We start from the raw sequence: 16,766 nt of genomic DNA, 5'->3' as shown, positions 1-16,766 counted from the left end.
ATTCCAGATTAGTTCCATTAACTTGCCATCTCCCACCGGTTACAAGACAAACCAAATATTCAATCATTTTTTGAGCAAATTGTAGAGATAGAGAGTATTTCACAAACCAAATAACAACCAAAATGATATTTTTTCTACAAAAATTTTTATATAGCAAAGCCCATTTCGTAGTCAAACCAATTCATTTCGTAGTCAACCTTAAAAAAAAAAAAAAAAAAAAATCATCATTTCGCAGATAGGATCAGAGGATTTCGCAGATGGGACCTATTCCATCTGCGAAATTACCCCTATTTATACCGAAAAATATTAAAAAAAAAAAAAATTTCTCATCTGCGAATGTACAAGTGCCTGAAGCACAACTGTGCTTCAGGCACTTGTACATTCGCAGATGAGATGCCCATTTCGCAGATGGGGCCTTCTCACCTGCGAAATGGGTGGCTATTTTTGTAATCCCGATTTTTTTTGGTTATTTTTGTAATGCAATTAGTATAATTGGCTATTTTTGTCATTTTCTCATAAAAAAAAACTAAATGTATACATACGTCATAGTTTCTTAGTTATCAAGTCATTAGCCCGCCGTAAAAGCCGCAGCCTCATAGAACTGTACCAATCAAAATAACGTTTTTTGAACAACTAAGATGACTTTAAGAATAAGTCATAAAAAAGTTAAAAATAACCAAATATTTTCATAAAAGATAATGCATAAAAAGTAACCCAAAAGATTTGGTTATTGCGACTATTATTGACGTATATCGATTGAATCGATTATAATCGGATTTTTTAAAAAATATAAAATTCTAAGTTGTCATATGTGAAATTAAAAAGAAAGACTTTTTGTTTCACGACTTTGAATAAAGAAAAACTAAAGACATATTGAAATTTGTAGTCTTGTGAAAACTGTATAAGTTGTTTGTCATATTCCCTTCTTTGTCTTCCTTTCTCTCAGTAAACAACAATGGCGGATCATCAAAACCCCCACTCTCTCTACAATCCTAACACCGGAATCTACACCTCTCCCCGACCACCCGTCCCCCTTCCACAATCACCCACCACCTCCATTGTCGATTTTCTCTTCCGCAACCTCTCTGTTTACTCCGATCGCCCTGCCTTAATCGACCCTAACTCCCATCAAATCTTCACTTTCTACCAGCTCAAACGAAAAATCTCCGATTTCGCAAAGACACTACACTATACTTACAGTATCTCCAAAGGCGATGTCATTCTGATCTTCTCTCCGAACTCCATCCTCTTCCCTGTAGCCTTTCTCGCAGTTACCTCTCTTGGCGCCATCGCCACCACCGCTAACCCGCTATATACAGTTAAAGAACTTGCCCACCAAATCAGCGATTCAAAACCTAAGCTGATTATCACGGTTGACCAGCTGTTCTCCAAGGTCAACGGCTTCAATCTGCCGTTAATTGATCTCGGAAACTTCTCAGATTTAGTAGCGAAATCGAGTAACCATGCCGCTCTGTCTCCCTCCGTTTATCAATCCGATGTCGCCGCGATACTTTACTCTTCCGGTACAACGGGATTGAGCAAAGGAGTGGTGTTGACTCACCGGAGCATAATTGCGACGGCGTTAATGGTGACATCCGATCAGGAATTCTACAAGGAAGGGAGAAGCGTGTTTCTATGCGTGGTCCCGTTGTTTCACATCATGGGATTAATCACCTTCACCTACGCACAGTTGCAGAGAGGGAACGCCACAGTCGTGATGGCGAGGTTTGAGCTGGAGAAGTCTCTGGATGCAATACAGAGATACAAGGTAACACACCTTTACACAGCACCGCCTGTTGTGGTGGCGCTGGTGAAACAGCCGGCGATTGTCAGAAGGTACGACGTCTCATCGTTGCAGGAGATTGGGACCGGTGCAGCACCTTTAAGCAAGGACACCATGGATGAATGCTCCAAAATTTTTCCTCAAGCAAAGATTTTACAGGTACGTTATCCAAAATCCAAAAAACTATCTCCATTTCATCCATTTCAAATACACATATCAAATCTGTTTGGTATTTCGGTAGGGATATGGAATGACAGAAACAGGTGGAATTATATCAATCGAGAATACAAGGGCAGGATTTCTCAATTCAGGTTCATCTGGAGTACTTTGTCCAGGAATGGAATCTAAAATCATTCATATAGAAACTCTAAAACCTCTTCCGCCTAAGCAATTGGGGGAAATATGGGTTCGTGGACCAAATTTGATGAAAGGTAAATCCTTTTGTTCTGGGATTTATGTTTTTTCTACAAGCTTTCAACCCCATGAAACAAGAACACATAAATGGCTATTATTTTACAGAATATTTCCATAACAAAGAAGCCACAGAGCAAACCATGGACAAACAAGGTTGGTTGCATACAGGTGATCTTGGTTATTTTGATGAACAAGGAAGAATATATGTTGTGGATCGATTAAAAGAGCTTATCAAGTATAAAGGGTATCAGGTAATTTCATTAAAGTTCAAAACTTTATCGATTTACAGTTGATATTTTTTTTTGGTTTTTAACTATTTCATCTTTCTTGACACTTGACAGGTGGCACCTGCAGAACTTGAAGGGCTGCTAGTTTCTCACCCTGAAATTATGGATGCTGCAGTTGTTCCGTAAGTAGGATTTTATATAAAAATTTTAATTTTGACATTTTTTTTAATACTGGAATTGAAATCATGATATGATATTTATTTTTTTCCTGTAGATATATTGATGATGAAGAAGGCGAGATCCCAATGGCATATGTTGTAATTAAGGCTGGAAGCTCACTTAGTGGGGAAGAGATTCAAAGCTTTATAGCAAAACAGGTTGCACCTTTTAAAAGAATAAGGAAGGTAGCATTCATTGAAGTGATTCCAAAGGCTGCTTCAGGAAAGATTTTGAGAAGGGAACTTAGACAAAAAGTTATATCCAAACTTTGAAGATGATTATCAATATTTGATGTTGTTTAATATCATTTTAGTATTTTGTATTTGCATTTATGATATATGATCTAGAGGGCGAACTTTTGTTTTTGATCATCAACAAAAAAGGGTATTGTATCTTTTATATACTTTATATTATATATGTAATAATATCGCCATAAATATCATGATATCAATATTCATAGATGAATACTATCTTTGTGATGTTGCCTAAACGATTACTTGATGATTTTTTATTTTTTTATTCCATATTGTGGGTATTTGAAATTGCTTAGTGGATTTTGACGCTGGCATGGGTTATGGAAAGAAGAAAGGTTTAAACTTATAAATGCTATTGAACATGGTTAGACTAGAGGGGGTGGGTGCCGACCGCACTCCCCTTGCCACGTAAGCACAAACACCACCACCTTTGGTGCAATGAGGCATTTCAAGGGAGCACTTCTTCAAACAATGTGGTTGGTTATTTTTTCTTATCTCCTTCTGATTGGTTCATTTTATTTATTAAAAAAAAAATGCAAGTGTGACACCACTCCCTGGGTGCGGTATGAAACCATATTTTTGTGGTAATAGGTGAGATGATGCCTACGTGTCACTGCGGTTTCATGAGAAAGTGCGACACCACTCCCTCCAGCCTTATGGTATTTTGAGAGAAAAATTATCATCCGATACAAACGACTCCTTATTTGCAATTTGAAGAGGCATAATAAGTGCTTGTTTTTATGGTGTGTTTTTTGCATGCCGACTGTCTCTTTTGACTATAACATCTTTGTTCTTAAGTGGAGGCAAAATGTAAACATCTTGTCATATCTCACGACTTTATGAGATTTAGGTATAATTGTGTAATAAAGCATCACATGATGCGTGATAGCCATTTGGTAAAGCACACGGAAGATGTGATGAACAACTTATTGACATGTTTTCAAATCATGGGGTTTCATTAGGAGAAGGGTTTGTCATACAACTCCTTAAAAATGGCTTAGTATCATTGCCAAATGCGAGCCCTTTTCCATTATAACCTCGAAATTTGGGAAACCACTATGGTCGATGGACAAACTGCTTTTGTTATTGTTGTGTAACAAATGCTTGTTTCTCGTTAGTATTAAATGACAATGAAAAGATTATTAATATGCTACTAAAGAATAATGTAGAGAAAAAGAGGAACAAGGTTTCCACATAGTAGAATGAGTCTTCAAGACGGTGAATATACGATTATATAACACAATCAGATTGATGATTATTTATTTTAGGGATAAGGGCTTATAGTTGTAACAAAAATTTGTTTTTGTACATATTAAGATTTCCTCACAAAATTTCTTTTTGTGTTGGTTTCATTGGACTTTTTGAAATTGTTTAAAAATTACCCATATAACAGGGTATAATGAGTTTTGTCGGATTCTGACATATTTTCTGGTCAAACATGAGTTTCTGGCCATCATTGAATTTTCCGCTAATCTTCTCCTGCCAATTTTGAATTTACGGTGATATTGAATACGTAGAAACCCATGATCGAAATCATTTTTTTGATTTTTTAGATTTCCGAATACCGAAAAACAAAAACCCTTGAAATCGAAGGGTCTTCTAAACATTTTCTTAAAAACCTAGAAGCCCTACAAATCATTTAAACGGATAAACACATTCCTAAAATCGTAATTATTTGAAAGGAATGAAACATGTTCTTAAAATCGTAATTGTTTGAAGGGGATGGACGTTAAACACTAGAAATCACATTTGAACTAAATGCACTAAACTAAGTATAGGTATATTATATGTTGAATTTATTTCGATATTGGTGATTATGGGCGTGTTGATAAAACTAGCTGATAGCATGTAACGGATAGTGGTTAGCGGGTAACGGGTAACACTTGATTTTGGAGCGTTTTATAGAAAGATACTCCATGGTTTAGACGATTTAATATTTTATTTAAGTTATAAATTATAGGATCACTACATTTATCGAATCTGTCAGAATTGATTAATACAAAATGATATGATCATTAATAATAGATCCATACAAAATTTCGACTCTATTTCTTTCTTATTAAACAGCCAAAAAGTCATTCTTTACGGGATATTTAATTTCTCTAATTTAAAATTACGAAATCAAAATGATTAAATTTAAATTTAAAATATTCTATCCAATAGATGGTCCACGCGTCAGCCGTATTTTGTGTGGCACATGACGAACTTTGCCACTTCTCCTTTCCATTTGTTTTCTTCATCCCCAATTTTTCCACATCAAAATTCCTTTGATCTTGCCCTAAAATGGCTTCCTCCTCTGCACTTTCAATTTCAACATTTCCTTCTACTTCTCGCTTTAACGATGTCTTTCCATCTTCTTCATCCACACTTCTCCATAGATTCTCTTCCGATCGTCACTCACTCCCCTCTCAATCCCGTTCCTTTTCATCCACCGCCAAATCATCCTCCAATTCTTCCGGCAATTTCTCTGCCGATGATCCTTTTGGCTTCTATCCTTGGGAGTCTTCTGGTGGAGATAGTGGTACGCTTACGATTTTTTAGTAATTTTCCGATCCCTTTTTAATTCTGTTGCAAATTTACTTGGATTACATGAATCGTAGTGAGGAAATGTCGTTACCTTAATTGATTGTTTAATCGTTTTCCTTTTATGCTCAGTTTGTATAGTTTTGTGTTGAATCATTTAAAATTTGTAGAACTTCCAGGATTTTGAATTTGTACTGGACGATCCGATCAACATCAATAACAACATGTGATTTCGAATCGTTCATTCTTTCCGTTGCAAGATTTTCTTTTGTATTAGGGATTCACTGTTTGTATTTATTCCTCCCATTATATGAAGTAAAAGGCAACTGTTCCACTAATCGGTTAATCAAAACATACCTAACTTGCCTTAACACGTTTCCAGGTATCGAATGGGAACAACAGGAAACAATCACACTCTTCACTTCTGATGGACTTGTTCAAATTGGAGGATTAATGGTCCCTAAACGTGTCCCTTCAGCACATGTAAATTAAAGATCAATACTTTCATTCTTTGACACCATTAAACTATTATTTTTCCTGAAAAATCTTGTGTTTCTTGGGTAATCAGAAGAAGCAATCCAAGGTGAAAACCTCCCCAAGATTTCAACAATATAAAGAAAGCAATTACATGGATCCAGCTCAAGGCCTATGTTTGGGTGCACTCTTTGATATCGCAGCCACAAATGTAAAATAGTCACATTTTATTATTCTTAAACCCTTCAAATTGTTTATTAATAAGAAATGCACAATTTAGGGTCTTGATATGGGAAGAAGACTTTGCATCATTGGGTTTTGTCGTTCCATTGAAATGTTAAGTGATGTAGTTGAAGACACTGTTTTGGAGCACGGTGGAGAAGTATGTAAATCTTCTTCTCACTGACTTCAGTCTGATCGGTGCATGTCAAACGCAGTATAACCTGTTATGTCTTGTGTTATGTCAGGTGGTTGTAGCTGAGAAGGCTAGCAAGGGGGGTTTGAATGAAAGGTTAACAATGACGGTTGCTGTGCCACTACTTTGGGGGGTCCCACCTGCGTCTGAATCATTACAGATTGCTGTTAAGAGTGGTGGGGGAATTGTGGACAAGGTTTTCTGGCAATGGAATTTATGGTAGATTGATTTGTGAATTGTGATGTATAAATTATAATCTCATCGTGCATGTTGTAAATAAATTGCTGTATAAAACATATACTGTATCATATCATTGATATTGAAGTGTATATTTTAACCATTTATGTGTGTCAATTTGATCACACTGTTCAGAAAGTTTGCACAAACAAGCTAAATAGCAAAAATTTGGTCCAATAATGACATCTAAGGATGATGAACTTTGCTATGTGTATGTATTTAGTCACTAAAAGGTTTTTATCTTTGATTAAACTTGTTGTCTAGTGTGTTTGAAATATACCAATATGACCATGACCGGTTGATATAAGTTTTTTTTTTTTTTTTTTTTTTTTTTTTTTTTTTTTTTTTTTTTTTTCTGATTTGACGTCGTGTGTCTTGTAAATGACATGGGATAATGTATTATATAAGGGAGGGATAATGTCACTGTAGCACATGAAACTTTCATCAATTAGCTAATTTGGTCCTTAAAGTTTTTTTTTGGTACATTAGGTCAGTAAACTCGTAAGTGACATTTTAATTATACAATTTTACCAAGTTTTAGAAGGTTTCTCGGTTGACCTTTAATATATGTGAATTAATATATATCTTTTGTCTAATCCAATGCCACGTGAGATATGCCACGTCAATTAATGATATAAGAAGCTTAAATCCTATCGTCTTCAACTATTGAACTTCAGTCGTCTTCATTAAGCAGCTGTAAAAGAAACCGAGTTAGGGTTTGTGAAGCATTCCTGTGATCGAGCTGAAGAAACAAAGTAGTCGCAGCAATGGCATAATCGGAACCTAATAGATTGTTTGCGATGGTGGAACTGAACTACCAAGGGGTATTTAATCGAAATCCTTTCTCTTACATTGGTGGTGTGAAAACCATGTTCACTGATGTTGACTTTTCTTCTATGACTTATTATGAGTTTGTTAACTTCTTCGAACGTTTCATGCATGAAGAGTGTAAAAAGTTTTACTACTGTGAACCAGGCAATTCCCTGATGGAAGGGCTTAATCCCATTTCAAATGATGTGGAATATGTTGCTTTTATTTTTGATGCTTATGGAACAGATGGTGTAATTTCGGTTTATGTGGATCATATTGGGGTTGGTGTTGATGGGTGGCTTAATGATGATGATAATGATGTTGATGAACATGAGTCTTGTATTGATGGTGAAAATGAAGATAACATAGATGAAGTTAGGAATGTTGCATTTGAGTTTAATGAGGTTGTAGTGCATATGAATAGGACATCAAATGATCCTTTCTTGAGTAAGTTATGTGTTGATGATGAGGATGAAAACAACATTGTAGATGATGACAATGGGAGAGAAGTTGAAGTTAACATACAAACTAATGAGCTATTACACTAGAAAAAACAAAAACCAATTCTAGGGATGAGATTTAAGGGTCTAAGGCAAGTAAAATCAATGTTGTGTAACTATGCTGTAGCTAATGGATATCAATTGTGTTTTGAAAAAAATGATAGGACAAGACTTTTGTTGAGGTGTAGCAAGGGTGCTTGCACATTTAGATTATGGGCTTCCTGGATGAGTGATGAAGAGAGTTTCCAAATCAAGTCACTAAAAGCTGAATTGTGCTAGGAACTTCAAGTTTGGATCATTGGTGACATATGCATGGATTGGGAGTCACTATACCAAAGAGATTGTACAAAGTCAGAAAAAAAGTGTAAGGAAGCTTAGGTTGAAAGTAATGGCCAAGTTTGGTATCCAAGTTAGTATGGGGCAATGTAGAAGAGCAAAGAAGTATGCACTGAAACTTGTTGAAGGTAGCCTTGTTGAACATTATGGTAAGCTATGGTCATATGGTCATGAGATTTTAAGGACAAATCCTGGGTCAACTGTGAAACTAGATATGGAGGATGGTCCAGATGGAAAGAAATATTTTAACAAGTTCTATTGTTGTTTTCAAGGAGTTAAATAAGGTTGGATTGAAGGGTGTAGAAGGATAATTGGTCTTGATGGATGTTTTCTTAAAGGTGTTTGTAAGGGAGAATTGCTTTGTGCTATTGGGAGGGATGCAAATGACAAGATATATCCTATTGCTTGGGCAGTGGTTAATGTGGAGAACAAGCAGAATTGGAAGTGGTTTTTAGAGCTTCTCATTGATGATCTAAACTTGAATTTAGGCAATGGTTTCAGTTTAATGTCAGACCAACATAAGGTTAGTATTTTACATAGTAATGCATTTATATTTATTTTACACTATCTGAATTAAACCTTTGTACTACTATAGGGTTTTATAGAGGCTGTTAAGGAGTTGCTGCCATATGTAGAGCACAGGCAGTGTGCTAGACATATTTGCCAGAATTTGCAGAAGAGATTTACTGGTGCCATATATCATACCTTGTTTTGGAGAGCATCTAAAGCCACAAATGAACATGCTTTTAAAGTTGTGATGAAAGAAATTTAGACATTGAACCCAGATGCCCATCAATATCTCATGGAGAAAGATCCTAAAACATGGTCAAGAGCTTTCTTTCAAACTGGAAGGTGTTGTGATGCAGTTGAAAATGGGTTCTCAGAAAGTTTTAATGCTGTAATAGTAGATGCCAGGAAGAACCCATAATAACCATGTTAGAGGAGATAAGATTATACATGATGGACAAAATCTACAACATGAAATTAAAGGGACAACAATGGAGAAATCATATTTGTCCATAGATAAGGGATAAGGTGAATTTGCTTAAAAAATCTCAAAGGCATTATTAGGTACTACCAAGTGGATTAAACCTGTTTGAGGTAAGGGGAGCAATAGATGCATATGAGGTGGACTTAGATAGGAAAACATGCTCATGTAGGTTGTGGCAATTGAATGGATATGGATGTGCTCATTCTGTAGCTAGCATATCCTTTCTTAATAGGGATGTAGAAGCCTATGTAGAAAACATGTTTAGCACAACCACATTTAGGAAGGCATACAATTACAGAATTGCTCCCATGAATAGCAGTGACATGTGGCTAGAGACAAACTATACTCCACCATTGCCTCCTATTAATAGAAGGATGCCTGGTAGGCCAGCTACTAAGAGGAAGAAATCCACTACAGAGAATACAGGAACACACAGGGTTTCTAAGGCTGGAAAGAAAATCAGATGTAGTATTTGCAAGAAGATAGGTCACAAAAAGGCCACTTGTCCACAGAGAAGGCCCCAAAAGTTAAATGTGAAGAAACAGAAGAAACAAAAAGTTTGTGTGAAGCAAAATGCAGAACAGGTAAAACAATTTAAAATTTAAATTTATTTACATAAGATTTGTTACTAACATAATTATATCATGTCATATAGGGTAGTACAAGTGAACCACAACAACATGAAGAGGTTGAAATGACTCTAATTGTGATGGATACGACTCAAAATGATATGCAAGTTACTCCTACTGATGTTGAATCTAGTAGTGCAGGGGATTTTAGTCATTATATGCAATTTACTCAACCTAGATGTTATGAAGGTGATGAGGGTGTTATGGATGAGGAAGCTGATGTGGTTGAGGAAGCTGTTGTGGTCGAGGAAGCTGTTTAATATGAGGAGGCTGAGGAGGTTGATCTTGTTATCCAAGTTTATAATGTTAATGTTCAGGAGGTTGATGAGGTTATTCCTAATGCCCAAGTTGATAATGTTAATGTTCAGGAGGTTGCTCCTGTTATCCAAGTTCAGCAGGTAAGTGTTAGGCCAATTTCAGAGATTTTGAAGAAGATAAGGAGAAGAAAGTCAGAGAGAATATTGAAGCTGAAATTAGGCAAAACAATTGGTGGTGTTGATGATCCAGGAAATTCGAAGGGAAAAGCTCTTGTAATTGATTAATGTTTATTGTAATTTTTATTTAAAGTTTATGTAATAGGATGATGGTAAATTGGATTTAAAGTTTATGCAATATGATGATGGTAATTTATATTTAAAGTTTATGTAATAGGATGTTGGTAATTGGTCATTTAAGTATGTAAGAAAGAAAAGGGTATATTGGTCATTTAAGTATGTATGAAAGAAAATGGTATTTTGGTCATTTAAGTATGTATGAAAGAAGAGAGTATTTTGGTCATTTAAGTATGTATGAAAGAAAAGGGTATTTTGGTCACTTAAGTATGTATGACAGAAAAGGGTATTTTGGTCATTTAAGTATGTATGACAGAAAAGGGGATGTTGGTCACTTATTTATGTATGACAGAAAAGGGTATGTTGGTCATTTATTTATGTATGACATGAAGTATGAAAGTATGTTGCCTTTTTAAGTAAAATCATGACATTTGGCTTTAAATATTTATGCATGGAAAAAATTGGAATAATGTGCATGCATGGGGATGTTTTATATGGTCCCGGATATGGTTCTATAATGGCTTCACAGGTCCCATTTTTTCATTATTAAAACACCCACTGACTACAAATAGTCCCATACACATAGTGTACTTCCACATGGACCACTTCCTAATTTGTTCCCAAATTTAAAACATGAACAACAACCAATCTAATTAAATATATTTGTTGGGAATACATGCCATGCATATGTTTGATTAACATCAACATCTGATTATACAAAATTCCCTACAATTGGGACTTTGAATATTTTTTTACATTACTTATCATATGTCCTTTCATTAGGGACTTACCACCTTACAACATCAACACATCAAGGTTGATAACCCCAACTTATAACTAAAAGCAGCTTCAATACATACAAAATGCCCATCATTACTGACTTTCTAGTCTGCCTTTACAAAAAATACAAGGGATCCCATAAAAACAAAAGCTTACACTAACCAACCTAACTAACTACAATCACCCCTACCTTCAAAACACATAGGGCCAAGCAAGCAAACAACAGGGCAACTATCATCCTGTACCTTCATATTGCCTTCCTTGCATCATGAACTTCTTTCTCACTCTTTGCCACCTTATACTGCTCCTGTGACAGCAGAAACTCCACTTCAACAATCCTTCTCCTCAATTTGTTCATCTCAGACAGTTCCTCTTTGGCATCTAGTTTCTGCTTCAGAGAATATAGCAGGTTTTTGTAGTACCTGTCTGCCTGTTCTTTATCTTTCCATTCGAAGAAGCTACATTTCCTTAACCTAGTCTATAAAAAGCCAATAAAATTAGGGTTTGATTGACAATCACAAAGCAGCTACCTTTAATGTACCAACGAAATGGGTTTTATTCACAGTGATCGTCAAGAAGCAAATAAAATTAGGGTTTTTAACAGATGAAATAAAATACAATTATACCATTATCGTCTTTACAGAAAAAAACAATACATCAAACCATAAAATACTAACTTATCAAAATCAAGAGAATCGGGACCTACCATACTGTTTTGACAATTCCAGAATCGCCTCCCAGGTTTTTTTTTATTTTTTATTTTTTATTTTTTTTTTATTTTTTTATCTTCCAACAAGTTCGTTCTTTAGCTGGAACGACACAATCTCAAACCTTTACCCCTTCTTGCGACTGAACATGAGTGACTTGTAGCTGATTCCTTGACGTCGATGAGCTCGAAGACATTCTTCTTCAAGACGGAAATAGTCGGGGAGGGGGAAGTCTTTGACTTTTCAGAGAACGGTAAGTAAAGATTTAATGGAGGTCCGAATAAGGGTTTGAATTAATAAGCCTATATCGACAATTGGACTTCTTCGACACATAAGCTTCCCACGTAAGCTTATTGGACACATCAGCGTGCCACATAAGCATTGTAACCGGGTAACCTTCTAAAACTTGATAAAATGGTATAATTAAGAGGCCGGCCACTTACGAGTTTACTGGCCTAATGTACCAAAAAAAACATTAAGGACCAAATTAGCCAATTGATGAAAGTTTCATGTGCTACAGTGATATTATCCCATTATATAATTCTGTATATATTTAGGTACCAAACTATTTTTTATACATGGTTTATTAGTAAACCTTTTATTAAAAAAATTCAAAAATTTTAGGTTGCGTTTAGTTACGGAAAACAGTTTTCATTTTCCGTTTTTCTTCAGTTTTTGTTTTCCGTTTTTAGTTTTCATTGGAAAATTTAGAAAACGCGTTTAGTTAGAACTTATTTATTTTTCATTTTCAGTTTTAGAAAATTAAAAAACGTGTTTAGATGTGTACTTTTCTATCTTTTTTAGAAAACGGTTCGGTGGTACGGTGAGGGTGGGGCGGCGGCGGTAGCAGGTCGATGGTGGTGATGATAGGGTGGTGGAGGAAATTGTGGCAGTGGTGGTGGCGGCGGTGGTGGGGTAGTGGTGGTGGAGATGGTGATGGTAGGTCGGTGATTTTGGTAGTGGTGTTGGGTGGGTGGGTGTGTGGGGGGGGGGGGTAGTTGTGGGTTTGTGTGTGTGTGAGTGTGTGTGTTTGTGGGGGTGGGAATGGGGATGGGTGTGTGCGTGCGTGTATTTGTGGGGGTGTGGGTGTGGGTGGGTATGCATGTGTCGTTTGAGTGTGTGTGTATGGGGGGTGGGGGTAGGTAGGTAGAGGTGGATGGGGTGAGAGTGGGTGTGTGTATATATTTTAGAAAAATTTTAAAATTTGAAAAATATGGAAAACAATGATTATCAGTTTTCCAAAAATTTCCAATTTCTTTGTACAGAAAATTTTCATTTTCCATAAAAAATTTAGAAAAATAGACGAACTAAACGCGTTTTCAAAATTCTCATTTTTCTTAAATTTTCTTTCGGAAACGACTCATTTTCCGCAACTAAACGCACCCTTACCTTTTAATGTTTTTCTTATACAAATATTCTTTTTAATTTTTTTACTCACTATTTTTAGGCTTTACGGTGTCATGAAGGTTTTACTAGCGGTATGTTGATATAGAAGGTTTCACCGGCGGAAAACACCATGCCAGGTCTTTTTTTCTCCGTCGGTGTAATACTGACAGTGAGTTTCTATCGGTGGCAAAATTCGAAAAATTGGACTTGTTTGCGACCGTTGGGAAGGAATGAGATTTTAATTTAGAAATTCTGAAATTAAAAAAAATATCAATTAATGATATTGATATGCATTTATTATTACAATTAATATATTTAAATATTAGTATATAGAATTTAATAAAATGGAAAAACCACAAAATGGCATGTGTAAAAATTTAATTGAAAATAACTACAAAATGACATGTGGTCAAATAAATGAGAGCATGTCATGTGGCAAAAAGTTCTTTATTTATTAGGGATGATATATATATATATATATATATATATATATATATATATATATATATATATATATATATATATATATATAAAGAGAGAGAGAGAGCTAGGTTCAAATGTGGATTAACATCTATTGTGTAGACGTGTGGATAATGCTATATTGTGAGAATTACAAAGAAAATATGTTGTTTGATATTATGAATACGTTCAATCGTATTTAAGTATTTTAATTATTAAGCATTTTCACTAATTAAATCGTCTATAAGGTTATTATACATTTTTTTAATTATTCTCATTCTATCAGAATGTTATCAAGATATTTATTGAGTCGTATTCTGTAAAAATTAAAATAAATAACAAACGATGAATGAGAACAAAAATGAATTAGAATTGGTGAGAATCCATTAAAATAACAGTAGTTATGTGAGATTGAACGTATTCACATTACTAAACAACATATTCTCTTAGTAATTTTCATAAAATAACATTATCCACACGTCCACACAATAGTTGTCCATCCACATTATAACCTAGCCATATATATATATATATATATATATATATATATATATATATATATATATATATATGAGATAGTTCAAATAAAAACAGTAAATAGTGTGAGAACGTAAAAACATTATTTTTATGTTATTATTTTGCAATGAATTTTGTATCCATAGCTTTATGTCATTATTCTGCAATGAATAAATGAATAGTCACAGGTTAAAACTAAAATTAGAATTTACAACAAAAATGCACATATATAAATTTATAATATAATAATAACATTTTAACGAATATATGAATAATCAAATGTTAATATTCATATTAGAATTACTTCAACAATAGATATATACAACATTCACTACATAATAATAATATAAACATAATGTTTTTACGTTCTAAAACTATTTACTGGTTTTATTTGAACTTACTTCTTTCTCTCTCTCTGTCTCTGTCTCTGTCTCTGTCTCTCTCTCTCTCTCTCTCTCTATATATATATATATATATATATATATATATATATATATATATATATATATATATATATATATATATATGTTAGAACTTTTCTTAAATCGTGAACAAATGAGAACAATTCTCAACCACTAACTTTAAATCTTGAAAATTTTGAAGTTTATTAAAAAAAATTACTTTTATTAATTTGACTAATAAAAAACCCATCAGCCTATCACCCAATCGACCACACACCATCCATCATCCACCATCACCGGACTGCCCTTGAAACCACCGGACCACTATCATAATCACCAAACAGATCCCTACTATATACTTTCTCTCTCTCTATTCCATTATTCCAGTCTCAACCTATTTTCAGTTTCATATTAACTGATGCAAAACGTCGTCTCCGATGTCTACCTGACTTTCATATGAAATTATTTGCCTTCGTCATCTCCGCCGCCAGTATCTTTTCTATCTTATATAGTATGTATCAGCTATGGTGCGACCATTACTGTCTGAGACATCTGAGTCAACCGCATGTGGTCGTGATCTGTTTTGTGGTTCCAGTCTTGTCCGTTGGAACACAATCTCACTCCGAAGAGACTCTACTACAACAAAATGGTGATTTTGAGTCATTTATCCATTGGAGATGCTCAAATTTGCTCGGTTACAAATAGTTTTAGATGGAATGTCGATTGTTGCAGGGATAGTGATCGGATTTAAACTCATAATCATCATCTCCAATCGATAACATCTCGATTAGGGTGCTTACTTATGGTGTTGATTCGAACGAGGACGCTGGAATCATTTGTTTTGGAACCAATTCAGAACTAGAGAAAGTTATTTAAGGTGCGTTTACAAAATTTTGAATGTTGAATATTGCTATTTGAGTTAATCACGTTTGTGGAGTAAATTCTACTAATTTTTTTTTTATTTGCAGTGGTAACAATGATTACTTCCAGATGTTTAAACATATACTATTTTGGTTTATTCGTTATGTAAGGAAAGGTAGGTCAAAAATTGAAACATCCAAAAAATACAGTCAAAAAATTTCGTTTTAAATCATTATAAAATCATAGTAATCCAATCATCACATAAAAACATAAGTGGTAATATCTCAAAACATCATGTCAAAACACTGTATCCAAATCATCTATCAAAACTTCAGAGTAAATCCTCCCAGGCTAAAACGTTGTGGTGTGTGCAATGTAGTCATCCAGAGCTCTTCCATTTGCTACCGGAAGTATCTGAAACAAAAACTGAAAACTATAAGCACGAAGCTTAGCGAGTCTCCCCAAACTACCACATACCATACACATATCATATAATATACAACTAGGAGATACGGGCCTCGCCTACACTCAAGGAGATATGAGCCCTCGCCCACACTCGACTAACTATAAGATACGTTCCTCGCCCACACTCAGCTATATCAGAGATACGAGCCTCACCTACACTCTGCTAACTAGGAGATACGGGCCTCGCCCACACTCTGCTATCCGGAGGATACGGGCCCCCGCCCACACCCCGCTACCTAAACATACATACAAGTATCATGCAGACAACAAGTAATACATAATCTACCAATTCATAAACATACTCAGATAATACTAAGATACAGGCCATGCCCATACTTAGCTACTAATCATAAACAAGTCTATGATACGGGCCCAACCCACACTTAGCCACTAATCATAAACAATTCTAAGATACGGGCCCAACCCACACTTAGCTACTCTACACGGGCCAACATTAGTGCCTTCAACCTGTTCCTACTGAAGGAAACTCACCTCGCAAAGTTGACTGTGAAATCTCACGGTGAGGAATCTATGACGGCTGCTCCAACGAATCCTCGTCTATCATTATCACAATAACACTTAGACAAAATCTGATAATCCTTCTTAGGGTAAAATGACCATTTTACCCCCCGATCTAAGTCAATATTCTGGGCAAATTCAACGCTTTGGGTTGACTCAACTCGCCGAGTTCTATAAATAAAAAACCCTAAAATCACGATCCAACTCGTTGATTCATCCCCCTGAATTGGTGAGTCCCCTGGCTACTCATAGTCACGATTTGGCGAATCAACTCATCGAGTCCCTTCACAGACTCGTCGAGTTCTACCT

At 35.2% G+C, this 16,766-nt stretch overlaps 2 protein-coding genes across 2 annotated transcripts; both read left to right on the top strand.

Moving 5' to 3' along the window:
* Positions 1-877: 877 nt before the first annotated feature.
* On the top strand, positions 878-3,108 carry LOC111893021 (probable CoA ligase CCL7). Its single transcript, XM_023889094.3, has 5 exons — positions 878-1,942; positions 2,025-2,214; positions 2,303-2,448; positions 2,539-2,606; positions 2,699-3,108. The coding sequence occupies exons 1-5, from the start codon at positions 956-958 to the stop codon at positions 2,913-2,915; spliced, it is 1,608 nt and encodes a 535-aa protein (XP_023744862.1). The 5' UTR covers positions 878-955; the 3' UTR covers positions 2,916-3,108.
* Positions 3,109-5,102: 1,994 nt separating this feature from the next.
* Positions 5,103-6,649, top strand: LOC111893031 (uncharacterized). Its single transcript, XM_023889105.3, has 5 exons — positions 5,103-5,418; positions 5,803-5,903; positions 5,989-6,105; positions 6,175-6,276; positions 6,362-6,649. Exons 1-5 carry the CDS (start codon positions 5,181-5,183, stop codon positions 6,530-6,532), a joined length of 729 nt encoding a protein of 242 aa, XP_023744873.1. The 5' UTR covers positions 5,103-5,180; the 3' UTR covers positions 6,533-6,649.
* Positions 6,650-16,766: the final 10,117 nt, after the last annotated feature.

The sequence above is a fragment of the Lactuca sativa genome, chromosome 1 (genome assembly GCF_002870075.4).
Source record: "Lactuca sativa cultivar Salinas chromosome 1, Lsat_Salinas_v11, whole genome shotgun sequence".
Lineage (NCBI taxonomy): Eukaryota > Viridiplantae > Streptophyta > Magnoliopsida > Asterales > Asteraceae > Lactuca > Lactuca sativa.
Note: the sequence above shows the minus strand (reverse complement) of the source record. Positions and strands in the feature narration are given on the sequence as shown.

What these genes read in the sequence shown, in the direction of transcription:
- LOC111893021 (XM_023889094.3), top strand. Translation starts at nt 956, where the DNA reads ATGGCGGATCATCAAAACCCCCACTCTCTCTACAATCCTAACACCGGA. An exon ending in CTCAAGCAAAGATTTTACAG is followed by an intron (nt 1,943 to 2,024) that starts GTACGTTATCCA and finishes GTATTTCGGTAG; the next exon opens with GGATATGGAATGACAGAAAC. An exon ending in TCAAGTATAAAGGGTATCAG is followed by an intron (nt 2,449 to 2,538) that starts GTAATTTCATTA and finishes GACACTTGACAG; the next exon opens with GTGGCACCTGCAGAACTTGA.
- LOC111893031 (XM_023889105.3), top strand. Translation starts at nt 5,181, where the DNA reads ATGGCTTCCTCCTCTGCACTTTCAATTTCAACATTTCCTTCTACTTCT. An exon ending in AACGTGTCCCTTCAGCACAT is followed by an intron (nt 5,904 to 5,988) that starts GTAAATTAAAGA and finishes TTGGGTAATCAG; the next exon opens with AAGAAGCAATCCAAGGTGAA. An exon ending in TTTTGGAGCACGGTGGAGAA is followed by an intron (nt 6,277 to 6,361) that starts GTATGTAAATCT and finishes GTGTTATGTCAG; the next exon opens with GTGGTTGTAGCTGAGAAGGC.